General features: G+C 31.8%; 2 protein-coding genes and 1 pseudogene across 2 annotated transcripts; 2 read left to right on the top strand and 1 right to left on the bottom strand.

The window, feature by feature from the left end:
* Nucleotides 748–1,972, top strand: LOC109361834 (annotated as a pseudogene).
* LOC109362647 (bifunctional purine biosynthesis protein PurH) lies at nucleotides 8,667–13,692 on the top strand. Its single transcript, XM_019608599.1, has 11 exons — nucleotides 8,667–9,000; nucleotides 9,341–9,416; nucleotides 10,065–10,161; nucleotides 10,366–10,468; nucleotides 10,587–10,720; nucleotides 10,817–10,994; nucleotides 11,450–11,604; nucleotides 11,783–11,992; nucleotides 12,542–12,889; nucleotides 12,977–13,103; nucleotides 13,358–13,692. Exons 1-11 carry the CDS (start codon nucleotides 8,772–8,774, stop codon nucleotides 13,507–13,509), a joined length of 1,809 nt encoding a protein of 602 aa, XP_019464144.1. The 5' UTR covers nucleotides 8,667–8,771; the 3' UTR covers nucleotides 13,510–13,692.
* On the bottom strand, nucleotides 15,692–20,488 carry LOC109362648 (LOB domain-containing protein 19). Its single transcript, XM_019608600.1, has 2 exons — nucleotides 20,007–20,488; nucleotides 15,692–16,195 (listed from the first exon to the last, which is right to left on the bottom strand). The coding sequence occupies exons 1-2, from the start codon at nucleotides 20,310–20,312 to the stop codon at nucleotides 15,866–15,868; spliced, it is 636 nt and encodes a 211-aa protein (XP_019464145.1). The 5' UTR covers nucleotides 20,313–20,488; the 3' UTR covers nucleotides 15,692–15,865.

Below are 22,572 nucleotides of genomic sequence, written 5' to 3'. Positions count from 1 at the left end.
GCAAAAAATGCAGTAATAGAAAAATGCCACCACCAATTAACATAAAAGGTGTCAGGAGTTTCTTAGGCCATGCAGAATTTTACCGCAAATTCATAAAAGATTTTTCAAAAATTGCGAAACCCCTTTCTAAACTTTTGATGAAAGATGCTGCATTTGATTTAAGGGTTGCTTGTCTCAAATTGTTTTGCAGGTTTAAGGAGGCATTGGTCACTACACCAATATTGAAATCACCAAACTGAAATGTTCCATTTGAAGTGATGTGTGATGCTAGTGACTATGTTGTGGGAGTAGTGTTGGGCCAAAAGAAGGACAAGAAGATGCATGCAATTTACTATGCAAGCAAAACATTTGATGACTCTAGCCAACTATGCCACCACAGAGAAGGAGCTACTAGCTATTGTGATTGCCTTCGAAAAATTTAGGTCCTACCTAGTAGGTTCTAAAGTTATAGTCCATATTGATCACACAGCCATGAGATACTTGATGAGTAAGAAAGAAGTCAAGCCATGTTTCATCCGATGGATTCTCCTTCTGCAAGAATTTGGTCCGGAGATTGTTGACATAAAAGGGACAGATAATCCAGTTGTAGATCACTTATCTTGGCTTGAACATCCAAGTGGAGGAGAGGAGGACATACCAATTGATTATTCCTTTCCTGATGAACAACTGCTCCTCCTCGACATTGTAGAGGCACCTTGTTATGTTGACTTTATAAACTATTTGGTCAGCAAGATTCTTCCACGTTAAATGACATCGCAAGAGAAAAAGAAATTCTTCTCAGATATGAAGAAGTATATTTGGGGTGATCCTTACCTCTACCAACTTTATGCTGATGGTATTTACAGAAGATGTGTTCCAGAAGAAGTTTCAAAGATCCTGAGTTGTTGTCACTTTGCCTCTTATGGAGGCCATGTTAGTACTTCAACAACAATAGCAAAGGTATTCCAATGTAGTTTCTTTTGGCCACACATATTCAGAGATGCAAGAAGTTTTGTTCTCACTTGTGATTCTTCCCAAAGGGTGGGGAACATGTCAAAAAGGCATGAAATGTAAATGAACCCCATCCTTGAGGTGGAGATATTTGATGTATAGGGAGTTGACTATATGAGACCTTTTCCTACTTCAAATAACAACAAATATATCTTGGTGGCACTGATTATGTTTCTAAGTGGGTGGATGCAATTTCTTCTCCACACAAGGATGCTAAAATGATCATCAAACTATTTACCAAGATCATATTTCTAAGGTTTATAGTCATGGGGCTGGTTATTAGTGATGGAGGCTCACATTTCATTGAAAGACATTTTGAAAACCTCTTGAAGAAGTATGGTGTTTTTCATCGAGTTGGTACCCCTTACCACCCTCAAACAAGTGGTCAAGTGGAAGTATCAAATCGTGAGATTAAGAGCATATTGGAGAAGACAGTGTCTAGGAGGAGGAAAGATTGGTCCTCAAAGCTTGATGATGCTTTATGGGCTTACCGTACTGCATATAAAACACCTATTGGTATGTCACCATTCAGGTTGATTTATGGTAAGCCCTGCCACCCTTAAATCGTGAGCATAAGGTGTATTGGACAGTCAAATTGCTAAACTTTGATATGAAAGTTGCTAGAGAAAAGAGGAATTTCCAACTACAATAGTTGGAAGAACTACGGTTGGATGCTTATGAGAATGCCTGCACTTATAAAGAAAGAACAAAAAGATGGCATGACAAACACATACTCCGTAGAGAATTCTGAATAGGGGAACTAGTTCTCTTATTAAACTCCAGATTGAGACTCTTTCCAGGGAAGCTAAAGTCTAGATGGTCAAGTCCGTTCAGAGTCACCAAGGTCTATCCTTATGGAACAGTTGAGATATGGAATGAGGAAATGGGAAACTTCAAGGTAAATGGTCAACGTTTAAAACATTCTCTAGCAGATGAGCGATTAGAGAAACACACAAACTTTTTCCTCTTGGACCCTACATGAGCTGTAAGGATCAACCGTCAAGCTAATGACGTTAAACAAGCGTTTTGTGGGAGGCAACCCACGCTGGATTTACATTTTTTTTAATTCATTAATTTTAGTGTCGGCTTTAGTGCCTCCCTGAGTTTGGAGCCTTTGTAATGGGATGTATATAGTGTCGTTGACAAAAAAATATCATAAACTCTAAAAAATAAAATAAAAAATTACATGGAAAAGTGCTAACACGACAATGCATATCAGTTGCATAATTTAAATATGATATTTGCACCTAGTACATCTCGAACATATGGGCCATTTGTGACCTTTTTTCTCTTCTTGTGCAGGTACTTCCACTACACCAAATAAAGTCAATCACTTATAATTGGCACATGAGTTAAGGACCTTTTTCTCTTCTCTTATTGTTTAGATTTTTACATTGGGGATAATGTAAATTTCTAAGCTTGAGGGGGTTATGCATTTAGATAGTTCATTCATGCCATGCATACTATATAGATTTTAATTTTTTTTAGGTTTAATATTCATATTATCATGCATTTCACATATGTTTCATATTTCATCTATTCTCTGCTTAGTTCTATGTGTTGTCTGTCTGCTCTTTAAATGAAAAAGTATGCATGAATAATAATTATTGAACTGTGACCCCAATTGAAGAAAAAAATTGTTGATAGAATAATAACATGAAAGACATTAGATTTGACAATTGTGAATTAAATTTGGTTAAATAAAGGTCTTTGTTTCATAATTTCTGCTGAATGTACCAAATGTGAGAAACTTGGGCCAAACACAATAAGGATTCTGATTTAAATTGACAATTGCATAAAACTTGTTTTCTTTCATGAGTGCATAATTTTCTATGATTGTATAGTCTAGAACTTGATTTGTGACCGTTTCAAGATTGAAGTATGTTTGTATACATTAAAATGAAAGAGACAAGTAGGACTTTTTCTTTTGACCTTCAATTGCTTGTTATAAGCATTGAAAACTCATTAGTTGCTCACTTTTGAGCCTGAACTTTAACAATTTTTCATAGCTACTCAAATGATGGTTTGGGGTAATTTGTGATGTTTATTTGAAGCAATGAGAAAGATAAAAAGGTCATGTGTGATGAAAGAATCCATAAAAATGTGAAGAAGAAAACAAGTAAATTAACTTCATCCCTTGAAGAAATACAAAATATACTAAAAGAAAATGGAGTGAAAAAAAGTGTGTTGTGGGGAGAAAAGTTGATTGAAAAAAGATCATATGATAAACTAAAGTCTATTAAGAGAATCTCAATGCTTCAATCAGATGTCTAAAATGTTTAAGTATTTTGGGAAACATTTGTAAGCCTTTTGAATTACTTTTTCTTTGACTATCTCACCTTAAATCATCCACTTTGGCTCCATTACAACCATTTAAAGACCTCTTGATTTTTGCATGCATTCAAATACTGTCAGTGGCGATTTGGTCTATAATCAAGTCTATGGTAATTTACTTTCATGAATTTTTTTAGCGAAACACTTTGACATTTAAACACATGAGAGTGATGAGAGAAGAGTGACCCTAATTCATGCAGTTGTTATGTCTCAAAGACTTAGCTGGAATTAAATTTGTTTATGATTGTCTTGTCTTGATGTTTAGATTCTTTCAAAACTAACATGAGATTGCTTATTATTTTGGGTCATGGTTTCTATATCATCATTCATACATGATTGTGAAAGTTAGACATAATATTTGCTTGAGGACAAGCAAGAGATAAGCTTGGGGGGATTTGATGAGTGTGAAATTATGCTATATTTGCATTGCATTTAAATTGTATTTTAGGATATAATTAGGACGTTATGATTGTTTTTAGATTTTATTTCTCTTTGTTTGGGTTGAGCGGGTGTTTTTGGCTATGTTGTGCAGTTTGGATAGATTAAAGCCAAAAAAAGTAGAGATTGGATGCAAGAAGATAGAATTCAGTGTTGAGGTTATGCGAAGACCAATTGAAGAGCCAAAAGAAGTCATAGATGTTATATTATATTCCTATTTTTTAGATTTGTTTTGTTGGGTTTAGCCCAATATTTTGTAATTAGGATAAATAAGGATTCTCCATCAAGGATGAAAACACTTTACATTACAATTCTCTAATTTAGAATTTGGGATTCTCTTCTACATCATGAGTGAGTAATTCCCTTTGTTTCTAGGATTGGGGCTATGCCCTTTTACATTCAATAAACATTTGTTCTTATTTCTTTTTCATTGAGTGTTGTAATTTGAATCATTAAACTGAGTTTTATTCGTGTGAGTTGTTTGACCAATAAATTACACATCTTAGATACATTGGGGAAGGACCGAGAGGTGAACCCAACTATCTGACCATTAAGTTATTCAAACTAGAATCCTAATTCACTAGAGTAGTATTAGGATTCTCGGGGGTTTCTGGAATTCACCTTAGGTTGCTACGAAGCGATTGGATAGAAAGATCCAAGTACATGATTTGATTGATAACCGTACCACGAGAGTAGGTGCGACTTCAATTGAGTACGCATGTCGGAGTTCAAGAGAGAATGACACATATCAGAGAACAATTCACCCTCACAACTTAAAGTTCATGAAAATGAGCAAAACAAGGATTTGCGAGTGTAAATATGGTAACCCTTATCCTGTGAACTCTCCCTGAATTAGATTTCAAACTTTTTTAATACCTTCATAACTATTCTTGTTAATTTCTCAATCGTTCTAAATTCAATTTTATTTCCTTATTTGAGTTAAGTATAAATTAATTGCTATAATTAAAGGAATTTTTCAGTCCTTGTGTGATCAATATTTATTACTTGATAATATAATCATGCACTTGCGATTTGCCTTATCAGACAACATTTGTCATTCTGTCGAAACGACCGCCTTCATATGCATATGTGTTGATATCTTTCATAAATATCTTATTAGTGTAACCACCATTTGTCTTACCAGACTTTATCCAACATGTGTAACTCTGATTGATACCATGACACACTAAATAAACTTTTAAATTGGATAGTGTAACAACATTTTAAATAAGGATATTCAATTTCATTTGGATTTTCAGCATTCTCAATTGCAAACATAATAAGTGATTTCACTATATCCTCATACTCTTACGTCAATCGATTGACACTCAACGATTTTGATCAAATAATTTCCGGACAAAATGTATCTTGGTCCATTTTCTAAAAACGAAATTGGACAAAAAATACGATAGAGGAAACCCTAAAAGATTGGAGTTAAGCTCACCAAGCAGAACAAATACATTATTATAAGCATTAACTTATGTAATAAGATGAAAGGGGAAACGCTAAGTCAATACAAGCTAAATTAATTGAAAAAAAAAACAAATATAGATATGGTAGACTCACTTTCAATTCGATATCGAATGAACTTTTGGCATTGGATGAAATTTGGTGTTGAATGAGTGAACTTTTTGTGTTGAATCAATTTCGGTATTGAACAAGTGAATATTTTTAGGTTGAATGAGTGCATGATTTTTAGGTGGAATGAGTGAATGATTTCGAGTTTGAATGAGTGAATGATTTTGAGGTTGAATGAGTGAGTGATTTTGGTGTTGAATGAATGAGTGATTTCTGTGTTGAATGAATTTCACTGTTAAATGCGGGAAAGTATTTAATTTTTTAGTGTCCGATTGCACTTGGGATTGCTGAGAATTAAAGATTCAACAACGCTCATTATGGAGAACGATGTTGAATTTTATATAGTCTATAACACTCGCTTAAGGAAGTATTGTTGAAGATATAATATTCAACAACGTTCACTCAAAGGAGCGTTGTTGAATCATTGAATCAAAATATTTTATTAAAAGTTGTTCTTCTAAGAAGTAACTGGATTTTTTTTAAATAAAATATATAAATTATTTAAATTTTTATCATATTTAAATTTCTTTTAATAATTTATCCTATATTAATTTTAATAATTTATCATATATTAATTTTAATAATTTATCATATACCAATGAGTGATGTCTAAATGAACGAGGAGCATGAATATATGACATTCAAAAACGCTCTTTTAAAGGAGCGTTGTTGAATATATGAAAATCACACATTTTACAGTGCTCACTCAAAAGAGTGTTATTGAAACAATGTTATATTTAAATATGATACTGTGACATTCAACAATATCCACTTAAAGAAATATTGTGGAATATATAACATTCAACTCAACAACGCTTTCTTATAGGAGCGATGTTGTATATGCGATATGCAAAGATTTAATAATGCTCAAAAGCTAGAACAAAAACGATATTCTTTTCATTAATTGGTTAAATCAAAATAATACATTGTATTTCTCAAGCATGTAATTTATACAATGTATCCCCTAAATTACTCACTAATACTAAGTGAAATTTTGACCAATCTTCTATAAGCTATGTGATTTGGTCATATGTGTATGAATCTGCATCAAATTATATTGAAGTTGACTACTCTTGAATGTCCTCCTTCGTGAAATACAACACACAATAATTGTAATCATTCGTGATGTTTTACCAATGGGTCTACAATTAAAATTAAATAAATATATAAATACATTTACTTGAAAGATGAATACTACACATATATAATTGTTTGATATGTGTGTCAGTACGTTTATATGAATGCATTCGATGTTGTTTGATGTAGATTTAGTATGAACATGAGTTCTCTAAATTTGCAGTCCCCTAAAAAACAAAAATTGTACTTAATTACAAAACAGAAAATGTGCGGAAGGTGTACTAAAAATAGTAAGTTTAAATGAATCCACTTACCTAGTGATTATTTCCTTCGTAGCAGGGTACTTGTTTGAATTATCATCCCCAAATAGTATATTTGTTTTTAATCATATTAATGACAATCAAATACATTGAGTCATACAAAATATATGCATATGGTTAGGAAATGTTAAGAATTGACATACTAAAGAAAAGTAAACTATATTTAGAAAAAAAAATGTTGATCAATATTAAATGGCGCAAGAAATAAATCATTATCTCTATGTCCGATGAACATATCAGCTATATGTCGTGGATGCTCCCCTCCCTTCTTCTTTTTTACATTGGAGTTACTAATCAACAAAGAGATTTTTTGTGGGGATAAGAACATCACTTTCTTTTTATCTTTCAAAAGTTTGTCATACAAGTAACCAACATATAATAACACCAATTATTAAATGCAAAAGTGAAAAGTTAAGAAAATAAAATTTACATCACACATATATATAGATGAACATATCAGAAGTACATAACGAACACCCTTGCTTTTTACATGCTTCATCGGATGAGTACAAAAACTGGTCGTCTTAGAACTCGCCTTCTCCACAGATCCTTTAGAGTTAAGCGACTGGCTATTTTATTTGTTATGATTAAACCTCACCACTTTGACATTTTTCGGTACATGAACATGTATCAAAAAATAATTTATGTAAAATAAAAATATAAAAATGAATTATGATATTATTAAAAACTTATATTAAAAATTACATTGGTTGTTTGATATTTTTGGTGTATGTAACTTCCTATAACTTCCATTAATATTTCTTTTATTGTATAGGAAAATATTATAATAATAGTTAATTAGAAGAACAACATAGATAATGTAAAATTACCTCATATAAATAGTTATAAAATTCTTTGATGAGTACAAAAATTGATCATCTTAAAACTCGCATCCCCCACAGATCCTTTAGAGTTAAGCAACTGACTATTTTGTTTGTTATGTTTAAACCTCACCACTTTAACATTTTTCAGTACATAAACATGTTCTCTTCTATAATGAGATGTCAATACATTTATTATTAATGGAGAATCAATATTATTAGAAGATATTTAAATAATACATATGATATAATGAAGATGTAAAAAACTTATGAATACATATATATGAAATTGATGATAATATAATAACAAGTTCAATATATTTAAAGTTTCAATTAATGTTTCTTTGAAATCCATACATTATCCACCATCATTCATCCATTCATATACATTAGTATATCAGATTTATCAACTTGTACTCTTATTTTTTATTATTGAATATTTAATTTTTATATATTTCATTAAAAATTATATTACAAATTTATATATATATATATATATATTTATATCTATACTATTAATAAAGCCAAAACAAGTGGTAACCACCATGCATGGCATAATTTTAATATTCCACTTTTATCCTTTTTAACTTCTCTCCTTAATAACTAATAAAAACTTCCACACAATACTAATATCTAACAATCACATAATGATTTTTATCTTCTTAAATCAAAAAATTTCTTTAAATTTATATAGTGTCAGTCGACACGCTAGTTATATATAAAGCCAAAACATGGTGTAACCACCACCACGATATAATTTATATATTCATATTTTATCGTTCAATTTTTTAATTGAAAAAACCATATAATCCTATATAATCACATCAAACATATTAATTATAAGTTGCATATTACCTAATAAAGACAAAAAAAATATAATATAAAGTAAATATAATACAAAAAAGACATTTTAATTCTACAAAATGAAGTGTATAAAAATTAATTACTTAGTATTTTAAAATAAGAACGTGACCGACAGACACTCGAGAGACACGCACACTAGTATATATATAGTAAGTATAGAAAGATAGATATAAATATTATTTAATATTAATTTAATAATAGTTAATAAAAATACTATAAATGATGAATGATAATAAAAAACATAGGTTCAATAATTCAATTACATTTTGTAGTAGTTTAAGAAAACCCTAAGTTTTTGGGTTTTTATTGCTGTCACTGGGCAACAAACAAAACAAAACACTCAAAAAGAATGATTCAGTCTCCAACTGGAGCCGCCACCACCGTCTCTCTCTCCCGTCTCCTGCTCCGCCAAACGCCGCCGTGCTTAGTCTCTTCTCTCTCTCCTCATTCCGCCGCCCCCTACAACCATAGTCACCCCCTAAGGTTGTTGCGCTTCTCTCTCTCTCACTCTTCATCACCAAATAGGAACGTTGCTGCTATGAACGTCGTTTCGGACCGCAACGTTTCTCACGAACCAGGTAACATTGCTACATCCAACTTTAATTTTAGAGTTATGATTTATTATTCTTTATGTGATTTTAGGCAATTCTATGAGTGTATATCTATCCCTGACAGTGTAAAGATTTGTACAGAGTGCACTATCCACATTCATTTGCATTACTTTTATTTCAGAGTCAATGATGATTGAAAATGAATGATGAATAATGCATGTAAAAAACTCTTACACTGTGTCAGTGTATAAATCTTTTTCTCTTCTATGTTTACTGTTATAATTTTATATGTCAAGTATATGCCTGGTTTATTTAAAATGTAAGATTAACAGTTTATGATATGTTTTGTTGTTTTGTTGTGATACAGGCAGCAAGCAAGCACTGATATCATTATCAGATAAGAAGAATCTTGCTTTTGTTGGGAATGGGCTTCAGGAATTAGGGTAAGTTATAATTCCGTTAAGCGGAAATTGCACTCGGCATGTTTGTGACAATGACAGACTCATGGTTATATAATTCTCTCATTTATCTTATGTATCATCGCGATGTATAGAGTTCGTCATAGGGAGAGGGTCTTACTAAATTAATGTAAAAATGACGAATGACATACCCATGTGAACCGCGAATGAATCATGAACGTAGCAGTGCTGCGTACCATGTAACTATAAGCACACACCTTCTCTGGTTTAAGAAATGACACTGACCTCCCTTATTTTGCATTTCATGTCACATTAACACCTGTTTTGATCTCTGATTCGTTAAAATTTGATGAAAATTTGCTGCGGGTGTTTTAAGGAGAGATAAGGGAGAGAAAGGAAGAAAAATCTTGATGTTTTAAACTGTTTCTGCGTCAGTGTCATTTGTTAAACTCGAGGGGTATGTGTGTCTATATGACAAACCCCGGGGTGCAGATAGCAATTTCCCCTTCTTTTAATGTTTTTATTTTAACATGTTAAATTTTATTGTTTCTCATATGCATGTCTTGTTATCTTTTTTTTGGTACACCATATTCGTGCTCGTTTTCAAAAAGCACTTTATGGCATTCAATCAACTTCAGCTGCTATAATGATAGCCCCTCTATCACATTGTAGTTACACTATTGTTTCAACCGGAGGAACAGCTTCTGCATTGGAGAGTGCTGGAGTTGCTGTTACCAAAGTTGAACAGCTTACTCAGTTCCCTGAAATGGTGAGTTTGCTTTGTACTTTGTAGCTTGAGTTCTTCTTCCTCTCTTTTTGGTACGTTGTCAGCTGTTGCATGTTTTGCTTTTTCTTATATATCATCTTCCATATGTTTTCTTTCCCCTCTTATGATTCATTTGTTTTCCCGTCTCCTATTTGTTACACAACTTAGACATTTTTGTGACAAGAATGTTTTCGCTTCTCTTCACAGCTTGATGGCCGTGTCAAAACTTTGCACCCTAACATACATGGGGGTATTCTCGCTCGAAGAGACCAAAAACATCATATCGAAGCTCTCAATACACATGGAATTGGTAAGTTATGTTACCAGGCCTTTTACTACAAGTGCATGGTTGTATAATTTTATATTGTTGAATTTGGAATTTTGTGAGAATAGTTATTTTATTGATTCCACTAAGTTTTCATTTTCAGGTACTTTTGATGTTGTGGTGGTAAATCTATACCCATTTTATGATAAAGTTACATCAACTGGAGGTGTTGAGTTTGAGGATGGAATTGAAAACATTGATATTGGTGGTCCTGCCATGATTAGAGCTGCTGCTAAGGTGGTTTAGTTTGTCATTGCATACTATCTTTGCTCTAAAATGTAGGTTTTCTTTTGACATATCTTTAATATAATCTGATCAGTTTTTCTTGCGCAGAATCACAAGGATGTTTTGGTTGTGGTTGATTCAGAAGATTACCCTGATCTTCTGGAGTTTCTTAAAGGAAACCAGAATGATGATAAATTCAGGCTAAAGCTTGCTTGGAAAGCTTTTCAGCATGTTGCTTCCTATGACTCTGCAGTATCTGAGTGGCTGTGGAAGCAGAGTGTGGGAGGTATTAACATTAAAAGTTCTTAAGGATTTATTACTTCATACATGACAGATACTTGTGATACAAAAATGTTGATTACAGGAAAGTAAATTAAATTGTAATCCTAGAATGGAAAAGCTTAATCCACCCAACAGCTTATAGTTTTGTTTAGAGACCTAACCACTTAACAATACATGTTTGGTTAGATATATTTTCGGGGAAGTAATCATATTTTGAAAAAGCTTTCTCAGGGAATTTTTTTTATAAGCTGTTTCAAACACAAAATATGTTAATACTAACACACACTTAGTGTACTTAAACCTTAATATATTTTCTGACTCTAAACTATTTATTTTTGTATATTTGTATGAGGTACTGGATGGTATGAGAATATCATACTCTGATGTAAAGTTTTGAAGTAATGTTAATTGTAATGCAGTGCAGAGTGCATATAACTTGTGTTCTCATTTTAATGACAGATAAATTTCCTCCTAGCTTGACAGTGCCACTTTTGCTCAAAAGTTCTCTCCGTTATGGTGAAAATCCTCATCAGAAAGCTGCATTCTATGTTGACAAAAGACTTTCTGAGGTTAACGCCGGTGGAATTGCTACTTCCATACAGCACCATGGAAAGGTGGGATTCAGTTACTAATTTCTTTCATTTAAATATTATTGGTAAATTTCTTTGGTGTATTTTGGAAGTTATATATCATGTTTTGGGATGAGAGTTTCCAATGAAAAAAATATATGATTTTAACATTCATATATGTTCATGCCTTTCATGGTCTTACAACCTTAACATTATAATGCAGGAGATGTCATATAATAACTATCTGGATGCTGATGCTGCATGGAATTGTGTGAGTGAATTTAGGAACCCCACATGTGTGGTAGTGAAGCATACTAATCCATGTGGGGTAGCATCACGTGATGATATTCTTGAAGCCTACAGACTAGCTGTTAAAGCGGACCCAGTGAGTGCATTTGGTGGAATTGTAGCTTTCAATGTGGAAGTTGATGAGGTAAATTCCTATGGTAGAAATGTTGGCTGCTAGAAATCTGAAATCTCTTTTTAGATGAGTTTGTATCCTTGGAACTTTCACATTCAGGAATGGAAAATAGTTGGCTCTACCTAGTGGGACAATGATTGTTGTTCTTTCTATATATTGGAAACTGAAGGTAAAGTCAAATCAAATAGAAACCCCAGTTAAAAGAATTAAACACATGTAGGATAGCTCCATAATTATAGGTAAGAGAATGAAAAAAATCGTGATGAAAACATTATGAACTATCAGACGTAAATAACTTATCATAGGATTTGGTTTTTGACCGAATATAGTGGCACTATTTGATCCATGTGGTTGACTCCTTCTGGTGGATTATTGATGATGATGACGTGCAGGGTGACCCTGACCCATTCCCTGGTTTCACATTTTAAGCAAAGGATGATTGATGCAAGATGACCTGTTCTGTGGTTTAAGATTTTAAGCCAAGAACTAGTGTCACATGTCATTGTATTTTTGTGAAGGTAGAGGCACATTCCTATTCAATGCTTGTATTTTATATTTCAGGTTCTTGCTAAAGAAATTAGAGAATTTAGAAGCCCGACAGATGGGGAGACAAGAATGTTCTATGAAATTGTGGTTGCACCTAGCTATACGGAGAAGGGGCTTGAGATTCTTCGTGGAAAGTCAAAGACTCTAAGGATTCTTGAAGCAAAAAAGAATGAACCAGGAAAGCTTTCACTCAGACAAGTTGGTGGAGGGTGGTTAGCTCAGGATTCAGATGACTTGACACCAAATGACATCCAGTTCAGTGTAGTTTCTGAGAAGGCACCCCAGGAAAGTGAGCTCCGTGATGCAGAGTTTGCATGGTTGTGTGTGAAGCACGTCAAGAGCAATGCTATTGTGATAGCTAAGGTTCTCATCTGCTATTTCTTCGAAGCTTTTCTTTGCTTCAGTGTCCGGTTTAAGTATCTGATCCTCTTTTATAATGATATTTGGCAGGACAATTGCATGCTAGGTATGGGAAGTGGGCAACCTAATCGTGTTGAGAGTTTAAGAATAGCAATAAGGAAAGCTGGAGGTGCTATTAAAGGAGCAGCTTTGGCAAGTGACGCCTTCTTCCCATTTGGTGAGTGTGTTGATATCATAATATTTGCAATACTGGAATTCTGTGTATAGTAGTCATAAAGAACACATGTACTCATGGATTAGTTATTCCTTTTGGTGCATAAATTCGGAGAATACTATGGCTCATGAATCAGCAAATAATAGTAATTTTTTAAGTAATCCATAATGATAATTTAGCAAACTTTTATAGAATATAAAGAGAAAGGATTTGTGTCTTTTTCTTTAATCAAAGGTTGTGTGTTAATTTATGAACAGCTTGGAAAGATGCAGTGGAAGAAGCATGTGAAAATGAAATTGGTGTTATTGCAGAACCTGGTGGCAGTATCAGAGACAAGGATGCCATAGACTGCTGTAATAAGTATGGTGTTTCGTTACTTTTTACCAATGTTAGGCACTTTAGGCATTGATATATAAGTTTTGTTCTGAGATAACTTCCTGTTTCGATTAACGTCTTAGCGCTGAAAACTTAACTTTTGCTTCCAATATCTAGCAAGTTCACTTATGAACTAAAATCTGTATTTGACATCACTTGGCTGCATGAGTGAGGCTGTTGTACTATCTAATTTATGGAGATAAATAATGTTTTGATACTCTGATGGTTTACTAGATTATGTTGTACTTGACATTGTTATACGACCATTCTCTAGTGAGCAATGATCAAATTTGACATTCTTTGTTGCAAATATTAATTTGATTATATAAATTGAGTGAGATCAAGCCTTGATTATGAGTAAGGTGTGTAGAGATTATACCCACTAAAAGATCAAAAGATAGATATACCCTTACTAAATTACTTCAGAGAGAAATTTACTTTAGAATAACTTTTTCCGATTAAGACAATGTTTTGTTGGAATTAGCATGTACATAAAAGTTGGCTTCATGTAGTAAAGTAAGAAGTTTCGGTGGTGGAAACAAAATCATGTGATTTATGATTTGTTTGAGTTGAATTGTAGTGAGAAATAAAAGACTTGAGATTTGTGAAATACATTTATGAGATGACTCTAAAGTCTTAATTTTCCATTCTTTCATCTCTGAAATTTAACTCACAAATAGACCCTTCGGTGGTTCCTTACTAGGTGGTGTAATTTAAATTGAAAATGCCACTACCAAGAATTATAAACCCTAAATTAAACATGTGCTTCATTTGCATAGAAGAATAGAGCCTCATTCTCTATGTACTTTGTCTGCATTTCTCCTCTCTTTGCATCGTCTGTATGGCTTGTTTAAATTTTGGTTTACTTTAATGCATCGTTTCACTTTCATTTAAACATTGAAAGGTGTTTTTAATTGCTACCCACCATGATAACAAGTTAACAACGTGCAACTTCGTTTACGTTTCAATTCAAATTTTCTTATGATTGGTGTAATATGAATCTTAGGATTTCGAATCTCATGATTTTCATATATAATGTGAAACAATGATATAAAATCATAATTGAATTCACGTTTTTCAAATCTGTTTTTTTCCCATGTCTTTGGAGATGGTTTTGGTAGGATGAACTTCCTCAACTAAATCCCGAATTCCTTTTAGGAGCTTCATTTTCTATATGATACGGAGAGGTGAAAAGACTTGTGATTTGGTATATTAGGGACCATAACTTTCCTCTCACGTTCATTAAGTTATAAGATTTTCATTATTCTCTATGGTCAACTGTTTGATTATTCACTTGTTAAACTCATTTGTTATCAATTTTAGTAGTGCCGTGAGTTATCAGAATTATAATTGTTCTCTAACGCAATAACCTCTTCAAATACCGCTCAATTGTACTAGTTGTTAGTCTTCAAAGAGTAAGGGACCACTACTTCCCTTCACAATAGTAATCGGAGGTGCATCTTCAAATATCAGAAGGATGAAAGATATTGGATGGAAATATAATCGTTCTGTAAAAGATGTTTACTTTTTAGCATCCTCAATTTTAACTTTTTAGTGACCTGTGATGAATTTTATTGAACCTTATGTTATTTGATGCTTGGTGCCTTATCGTGATGTTGTAGTGTAGCTTATGTTATTATTAATATTTTTATTTTTTCTACATATAAAACATATTTTAATTATCTTTGTTAACCGCCGATATCAACTATTTGCATGCAATGCCATGCGCAACACCATGACGACATAATTTTTGCAAACACTGTGGGTCGCCATATGCTACCAACACCACTGCATCACACACTTTATACTGCTACCCAATGTTTCAAACTGGGGATTTTATCATATGATGTAGCCACAATATTGTAGTTGTGGTAACCACTACAATCGTATTACAACACAATTTATGGCTACATTGAATTACAATTATGTGATTGCAATGTGTCGCAACGCAACCATGTCGGACCGCATTTGAGTTGTATTAGACCGCAACGCAACGCATCAAACCACATCAATATCAAAAATATTTTTTTACTCACAAACTAATTCAACATTGTGATGGGCACAATCCACATCACAATTGTCATAATGACTGCAATCACAGTAACCATAATCATAATTACCGCTGCATCCAAGCATTCTATTGTAGTTATCAAAAATACTTTTACCATACCATATATTTATCATCACAACACAAAGTTAAGGTAGTAAAAAAATTCAGCTGAAGAACTGGAGAACCCAGTAGTCTTGTACTCACATAATTCTCCATGTTAAAGAGTACTCTTTCTACTAGTTAGGTCTCAGCAATTTAAGCAAAGTTATAATATTCATAATACATGATAACAAAAGCATTGGTATCCAAATACAAGAACAAAATAAAAGGACATGAAACATTAGTGAGAATTAGGTGGCTGAAATCTTACTCCAGGCAAGTACCTAGAGACAAATTCAAGAGCCACAGCTTGGAGTTCACCATCCTCAAGTTGTTGACAAAATGGGTTAACATTGTTGCTTAGTTCTAGTGATGTTGATTGTGGTTGAGGATGATCAAAATGCATGGATATGTTTGAGGAACAGTGCAAGTCAGCATTTGATGCTAAGTGGTCTGAAGATGAAGGGAAACTTGTTGGTGAAGAGGTTTGAGGGTGGGGAGATATTGCGAGATGATGCATTGTGGCAAGACGGGCTTGAACATAGGTTAACTCTGCCTGCAAATTTACAACCTGCATCACACAAATTCGGGTGAGAACCGTCTCCACTACTCCCGAGTGGACTACTCGCGAGTGGAGTACATCAAAAGCAAAAGAAAAGGAACAATGTTACCTTTAAAAGGAAAAGCAACATTTGTCTTTCTAGTATTAAATAAATAATGTGATGACAATATTCACACAAGTTCAATTTCTATTTGGTGACTCTGATATGAAATCACCCCACTAATGAAGATTGTGTTGAAAAATGTGATAACAACATTAGTCAACTTACTAGAAAAAGGGAGTAGATCAAGCAAAACCAAATTAAAAATAGAGAAAAAAAACGTATGTATTTATGCTACAACATTTATATATATTTATTATTAACTTTAAAAAAGTAATACAAATGAACAATAAAAGTTATATTTACTCTATATAAATTTATACATTAATTATGCATAAATATTACACTCTTAAAAGTATTATATAAGACCTAGAAAAAAGCAAATGGTTCTTATATGTATGCAATTAGGTTGTGATAACAAAGTATAAACATAGATAGTCTTCTTCACTCTTCAATAATTGTGATTTTCACTTGGCTTCTTGTTGTTTTACAGTTACTCTATTTTAGTCTTATTTAATTATAATTATAATACATTTGATAACAATTGGAAACAAGCAGCAGCACCTCAATTATATTATTTATACACCTTATAGTCACAATTACTATTCCAAGATATCATGAACTATATGATCAAGTAGCCAAATCAATAGACCAAAATTTCAGAAGACAGAGAATTTAACTTGTTAAAAAGAGCATTTGTCCAATCATGATAAAAGTCACACAGACCAAAAGTAAAGAAATGTCAGAGTTAAGCAGATAGAGATTATGCCCACTTATACACATTATGTGCACCTAGTTTTAATATATTTTTGTAATACTTCAAATAAATATACATGCATGCGAAGAATATTATCATTTTAAATATAATCATAGGCATTACTAAATTATTTTGGCTGTTACATTAAATTTATAATGTTTATTCAATCACAGCAGAGAATACATAATCAATCTTATCCAAGTGACTTGTCCTTTCTTCTATCATGATAGAGAATCTAGAAGGGATTACTCAATTGGTATTTGGTAACTAATCACATACACAATGGAATTCTGCCTAATAAAGCTAAGGAATATCCATTAGTGTATATCTGCCCAATAATGCCTATATTGAGATGAATAAATATATCAGGGTAATATCTACATATATTTTTAGTGTAAAAAGATTTATATAGATTCATTAAATTACTTATTATTCATTTAGACTAAGTAAATTATCAAAAAGAACTTTTATGTATAATCTAAAAAGAATATTAATTTGGGTTTTATTACTTATATTTAAGATCAATGATGATTTAATATGAATAATAAATAATATATTGATAGTATAAAAAACTCTTATATTGTTAATCTATACATTTTTTCCATTAAATTACTGATTCCTCTGGTTAATCACTAGCTGCATGGATTAATATGAACAAAAGTTCTGCAGCTAAATTTTTACATCTTAGAATTTCATATGCCATACTATTATCACTCATAAAATTATGCAACTTGTCTTATTAATTATCTAGCATGTAGATCAATCAATAACCTTAATATAGTCTATAGGTATGTCAAAGCAACATTAAAAACTTAGGGAACCTTACAAGCTACAACTTTTTTGGGGAAATGCAATCTACAACCTAAGGTATGCTTTTAATGTTAACAAAATAAAAACTAAAGGAAATTTTACTTTAATCAACATTTATAGATACTACGCTTTCTTAAGAAAATATTTTCATTGAGTATATACTTCTGGATTTTTTTTTAATTCTGATGAGAGACATGTGAAAATATAATTTTTAATTTTATTTTAAGGAGATGCATATATAAGTTTAATAAGGGGACGGGGATAGGCAGAAAGATGTAAGTAAATATATCAATTTAAATACAAGCATGTGCATTTTAAATAGTTGGTCAAACTTATAAAGTCCCAAAACACTACTTTTAAATATTCATTGTATTTAAGTAATATAACAAATTTAAATAACCCATAACGGGCACATTTAAAAGACCCAATATCACAATTCCTAGAAGTCAGACTAATATTTTCTCACAAATTAAATAAAAAGGTAATCATTCACGTGAAGGAGCATCTACATTATTTTAGTTTTTAAAATCAATAAAATGTACATATAGATTACTATTCACTAATGTACAAAATATGTAACGTAAATTATGTGTAGCAAGAGATTAAAAGTCAAAGCAAAAAATATTTAAATACGTCTCGAGCTTCTAAAATGTGTTGCTTGGTAGCTCCGGCAAGCAACAAACATGACACCGTAGGCAGCCACACCCACTTGGCGGCTGCCACCACCACCACTCCAATATATAAAAAATAGCAAGTTGGCATGAATTTCACAAAGTATATATTTAAAAATCTTAATAGCTACACTACATTGATTTCATGCATTCAAAATTTCATACTATATAAAACTAATCATGTAGACTTTTGGGTAGGCTTTGTAAACCATAAAATTTCTATTAAGATGCAAGTAAGTTTTTTTTGACAATGCATATATAATAAATATAAAAAGAAAGGATGGCCTACTGCAAAGATTATCATTTAGTGGAATACGAGAATGATAGATATATATAACCTATGCCACAAGAAAAAATTTATTTTTGAAACACATAAATATATTGGAATAAAATTTGTTTTTTTATAAAAGACTATCATTCCACCTATCACTTTTGTGTTTGATAAAAAAAAATTATTTGATTCATATATTCAATAATTAATATTTTCTTAATTAATCACAAAAAATAACATACACAAAATGTATATATAGTCTTACATCTTGAAATCACAAAACCTATCTACTTTGATAGGGGTGAACCCTAATTATGTAGTGTATGGCTTCTCATGGAAAATCATACACAAATCTGACAAACATGTCAAACCAAACAGTAAATTGTTTCATACTACAATATCCTAAATGGGAAGATCTTGACCTATGAGGAATACAAAGCAGTGATACTTGTCAATGGACTATACTACAAAGTACATGTACATGACTTCACACCCATGCGCATGTTAGTATGATCACAAGCAATAGTGTTTAACATGATACTTTTTATTTGATAATTGATATCTATCTTCAATTTCTTCTTTCTTGAGATCAGAATTCATACAAGTTTAACTAATTTTTTTTATATATACTAGTCAGCATTATTGCATACTTGATTTTATTTTTATTTTTGTTGTTGTCATATTACATACATTATTTGATACCCATGCATCCAAGGTCCAGTTTAAAAAATGAAGTACAACATAAATAATTTGTTTATTAAAAAGGGATAAAGAGGACATAATAATGAGGTATAAAATTACTTCGTTCGTGTGAAGCAATTTTGTTCACTTTCTCAACATATAATATGGCTTTTTAGCTCTTTTTTTATAAACCATCCGGTATATAGATAACACAATATAGGACAGATTAATCTGAATTCAACCCAATCAGGATCACACAAAGGCAACAAAGTTCTCTTTCTGAGTTTTTTTTTGGGAAAATAATTTCATTAAACTAAAAGAGTACCAAAGGTGCAAAGATACATCAGCTTTGTAACATGAGAAACAAATCAAAGCATTTCTAAATTTGCTCTCACACACACACATATATATAACCCATTTCAAAATCTCAACTTATCAATTAAATAGAAAGAAGGGAAAGAACTTAACAAAGAGATCATGAGCACAATAATATTGAAGAAGGGAAAGGCAATGATATGATAATATTATACCTGTTGTTGAAGTGCAAATATATGACCAACACAGCCATAAACTGGGTCTCTAGCCCTAGCAAGAGCCTCATAACAAAGAGTTACAACAGCATCAAGACGCTTAGGAACTGGAATCCTCATGAGTAGCTTAGAAGCATTGCTAGCACCAAACACTTTATGCACAGCAGCAAAATGTGCAGTTCCTTGGTCTGAGTCAAAATAAGGTGCAAATATGCAACCCTTCTCACACTTTCTCCTCAGAAATTTGCAGGCACCACAAGGCCCACCTTTCTCACTTCCACCAACATTCTTATTTCTACAATCCATTTTTCTCTCTAATCTCTCTCCCTCTCTCTCTCTCTCTATTCTCTAATTTTGTTTTCTTGTTCAAGGTTGAAACAAATAGAAAGATAGATGAAGGATTTGTTTGGTTTTGTTACTTGTTAACTTGAATTTTGATTTTGAGAAATATAAGTGGATGCTTTTGGTGTGGGTCACTACTTCATATTGGACTAGCTACTTGGTTGTTTGATGTCACCTTATTTATGTCACTTATCTATTTCTTTTTCTAATAAAATACATTTTTAATACTTTTTCTTTGTAATACCAAGAGTATTCTCACTTTTTCGAGTAAGGAACTAATCTCTTTCAGGGTAATGATAATCTCTCCCAATAAGTGTCGCTTCCAGAAATTGAACAGTTGATATTTTAGTTATTCCAGGATCTAGCAAAGCTTCCACCGTTAGAGCAACATATTGTGATATAATTTTTTAATAGTTAAATTTTATAATGTATTTTATTTGAAAGTATTTACAAATTTTAAACAATTATAAAATATTTATTGCATACATTTAATATTTTACCATTATTATTTATTATCATTACTGATGCATTAAATGAATTTTTTATCAGAATAAATGTAAAGGACAAATTTGATAAATATTGGGAAATTTATTTGATTATTGCAACAACAAAAAATCATTACATCCGCTAAGTAATTAATTACCTAAATCCGTTTTTTCGTGACATAATTTGTCTTCACCTAAACAATTAGGGATGGCAAAAAACCCGTACTTGTAGGTATCCACGAGTAAAACTCATACGGGTACGAGTACGAGTCACAAATGGGTACTGCATATTTTACAAATAGGTTTTTAAAAATACTCGTAATACGGACGGATATAAGTATTATGGTACTAGTACTTAAAGTATCCGTTATTTATATGATTACTATATTATCTTTAATTAAAATAAAAAGTACACTACTATAATCTTCATTATACATCTTTTCCTTTTATTTTGTTTACATTTTTACCTTGTTTACATCTTTTATTAAATTTGATGATAAAATACCCTACAAATATTATTACATGTGTGGAAACACACATCTCTTGAAAAATATATATACTTTTTGTTAAGGAAATGAGAACAACAAATCACACAAATAAAAAACGCCAATAAATTTAGCATTTTTGCCAAATGTTTAATCAAAATGTACAAAAATAATTAAGTTTCATTTCATTTGAAACATAATAGAAGTAGTAGTTAGAAATTCATTTATAATATAGGAAATCTGTTGTACCCGTTATACCTGCAAGTACCTAGAATACCCGCAAAAAAACTTGCACGCGGATACCTATACAAGTATGAGTAATGCTCTCCTATTTTGAATCGGGTAGCGAGTAGCTACTACCCGTGCTCGGCTGTGCCTTATTCCTACAAGCATTTGACATAATAAGGATCGTGATTAAGAAATGAAAAGAAATACTATATTTAGATATTAAGAAATTTTATTTTAGTTTTCTAAAACAATTATTTATTATTTAATTCCTAACAAATATTCATTAAAAGATTGTTTGTTAAATTGTACATATTTGTCTCATCTTAAAACTAGACCCATCCTTTGAGTTTGATCTTATATTAAAAGCTCATTGTTTGAAGAGATAGACCCACTATGCCTTACATGTGTCCAACTTGAAAAAGATTGCCCTATGTATAAGATACATGTAGTTAAAAAAAGCGGGTAAGTGCAATATTGTCCTCACAAGGATATTGTTTATAAGTTTAAGCCTATGACCTCATTGTGACGAGGCATCTAAAAAATATTATATTAGGGGTCTAGATATTTTTTAGAGAATCCACTACTAGAATGTGAAGTAAAAATTGAGCTTGATGATTTATAACTTTTCTATATTTAAAAGTCTATCTTGATAAGAAAAATTCAAGGACACATGTCACGATCTCCATCCAATATTGGAGAGGATCTGGTTTCCTATACTAGAATATACTTGTTAAGAAATAAAAAAACTTGTAAAAAATTATAATTCTTTATTTAAAAGGTGGTATACTCAAATTTTGATTAAGAATTAATTTTATTGTATTCATTACAACATCTCAAAATAAATTATAAATTTAGGGTGATGTTGGGAGTAAATTTGGTTTGATAGTTAGAAACTTTGAAGCCACGCAAGTAAATGAAAGAAGGGAATAGGGAAAGGAAAGAAAGATAGAAAAGGGCTTGCGTGAAGCAAACATAGTATACAAGCTGTGATGGAATAACATCAGCTTCCAACCGCCACACGTGCCA

Source organism: Lupinus angustifolius, chromosome LG12 (genome assembly GCF_001865875.1).
Source record: "Lupinus angustifolius cultivar Tanjil chromosome LG12, LupAngTanjil_v1.0, whole genome shotgun sequence".
Taxonomy (NCBI): Eukaryota; Viridiplantae; Streptophyta; class Magnoliopsida; order Fabales; family Fabaceae; genus Lupinus; species Lupinus angustifolius.
Note: the sequence above shows the minus strand (reverse complement) of the source record. Positions and strands in the feature narration are given on the sequence as shown.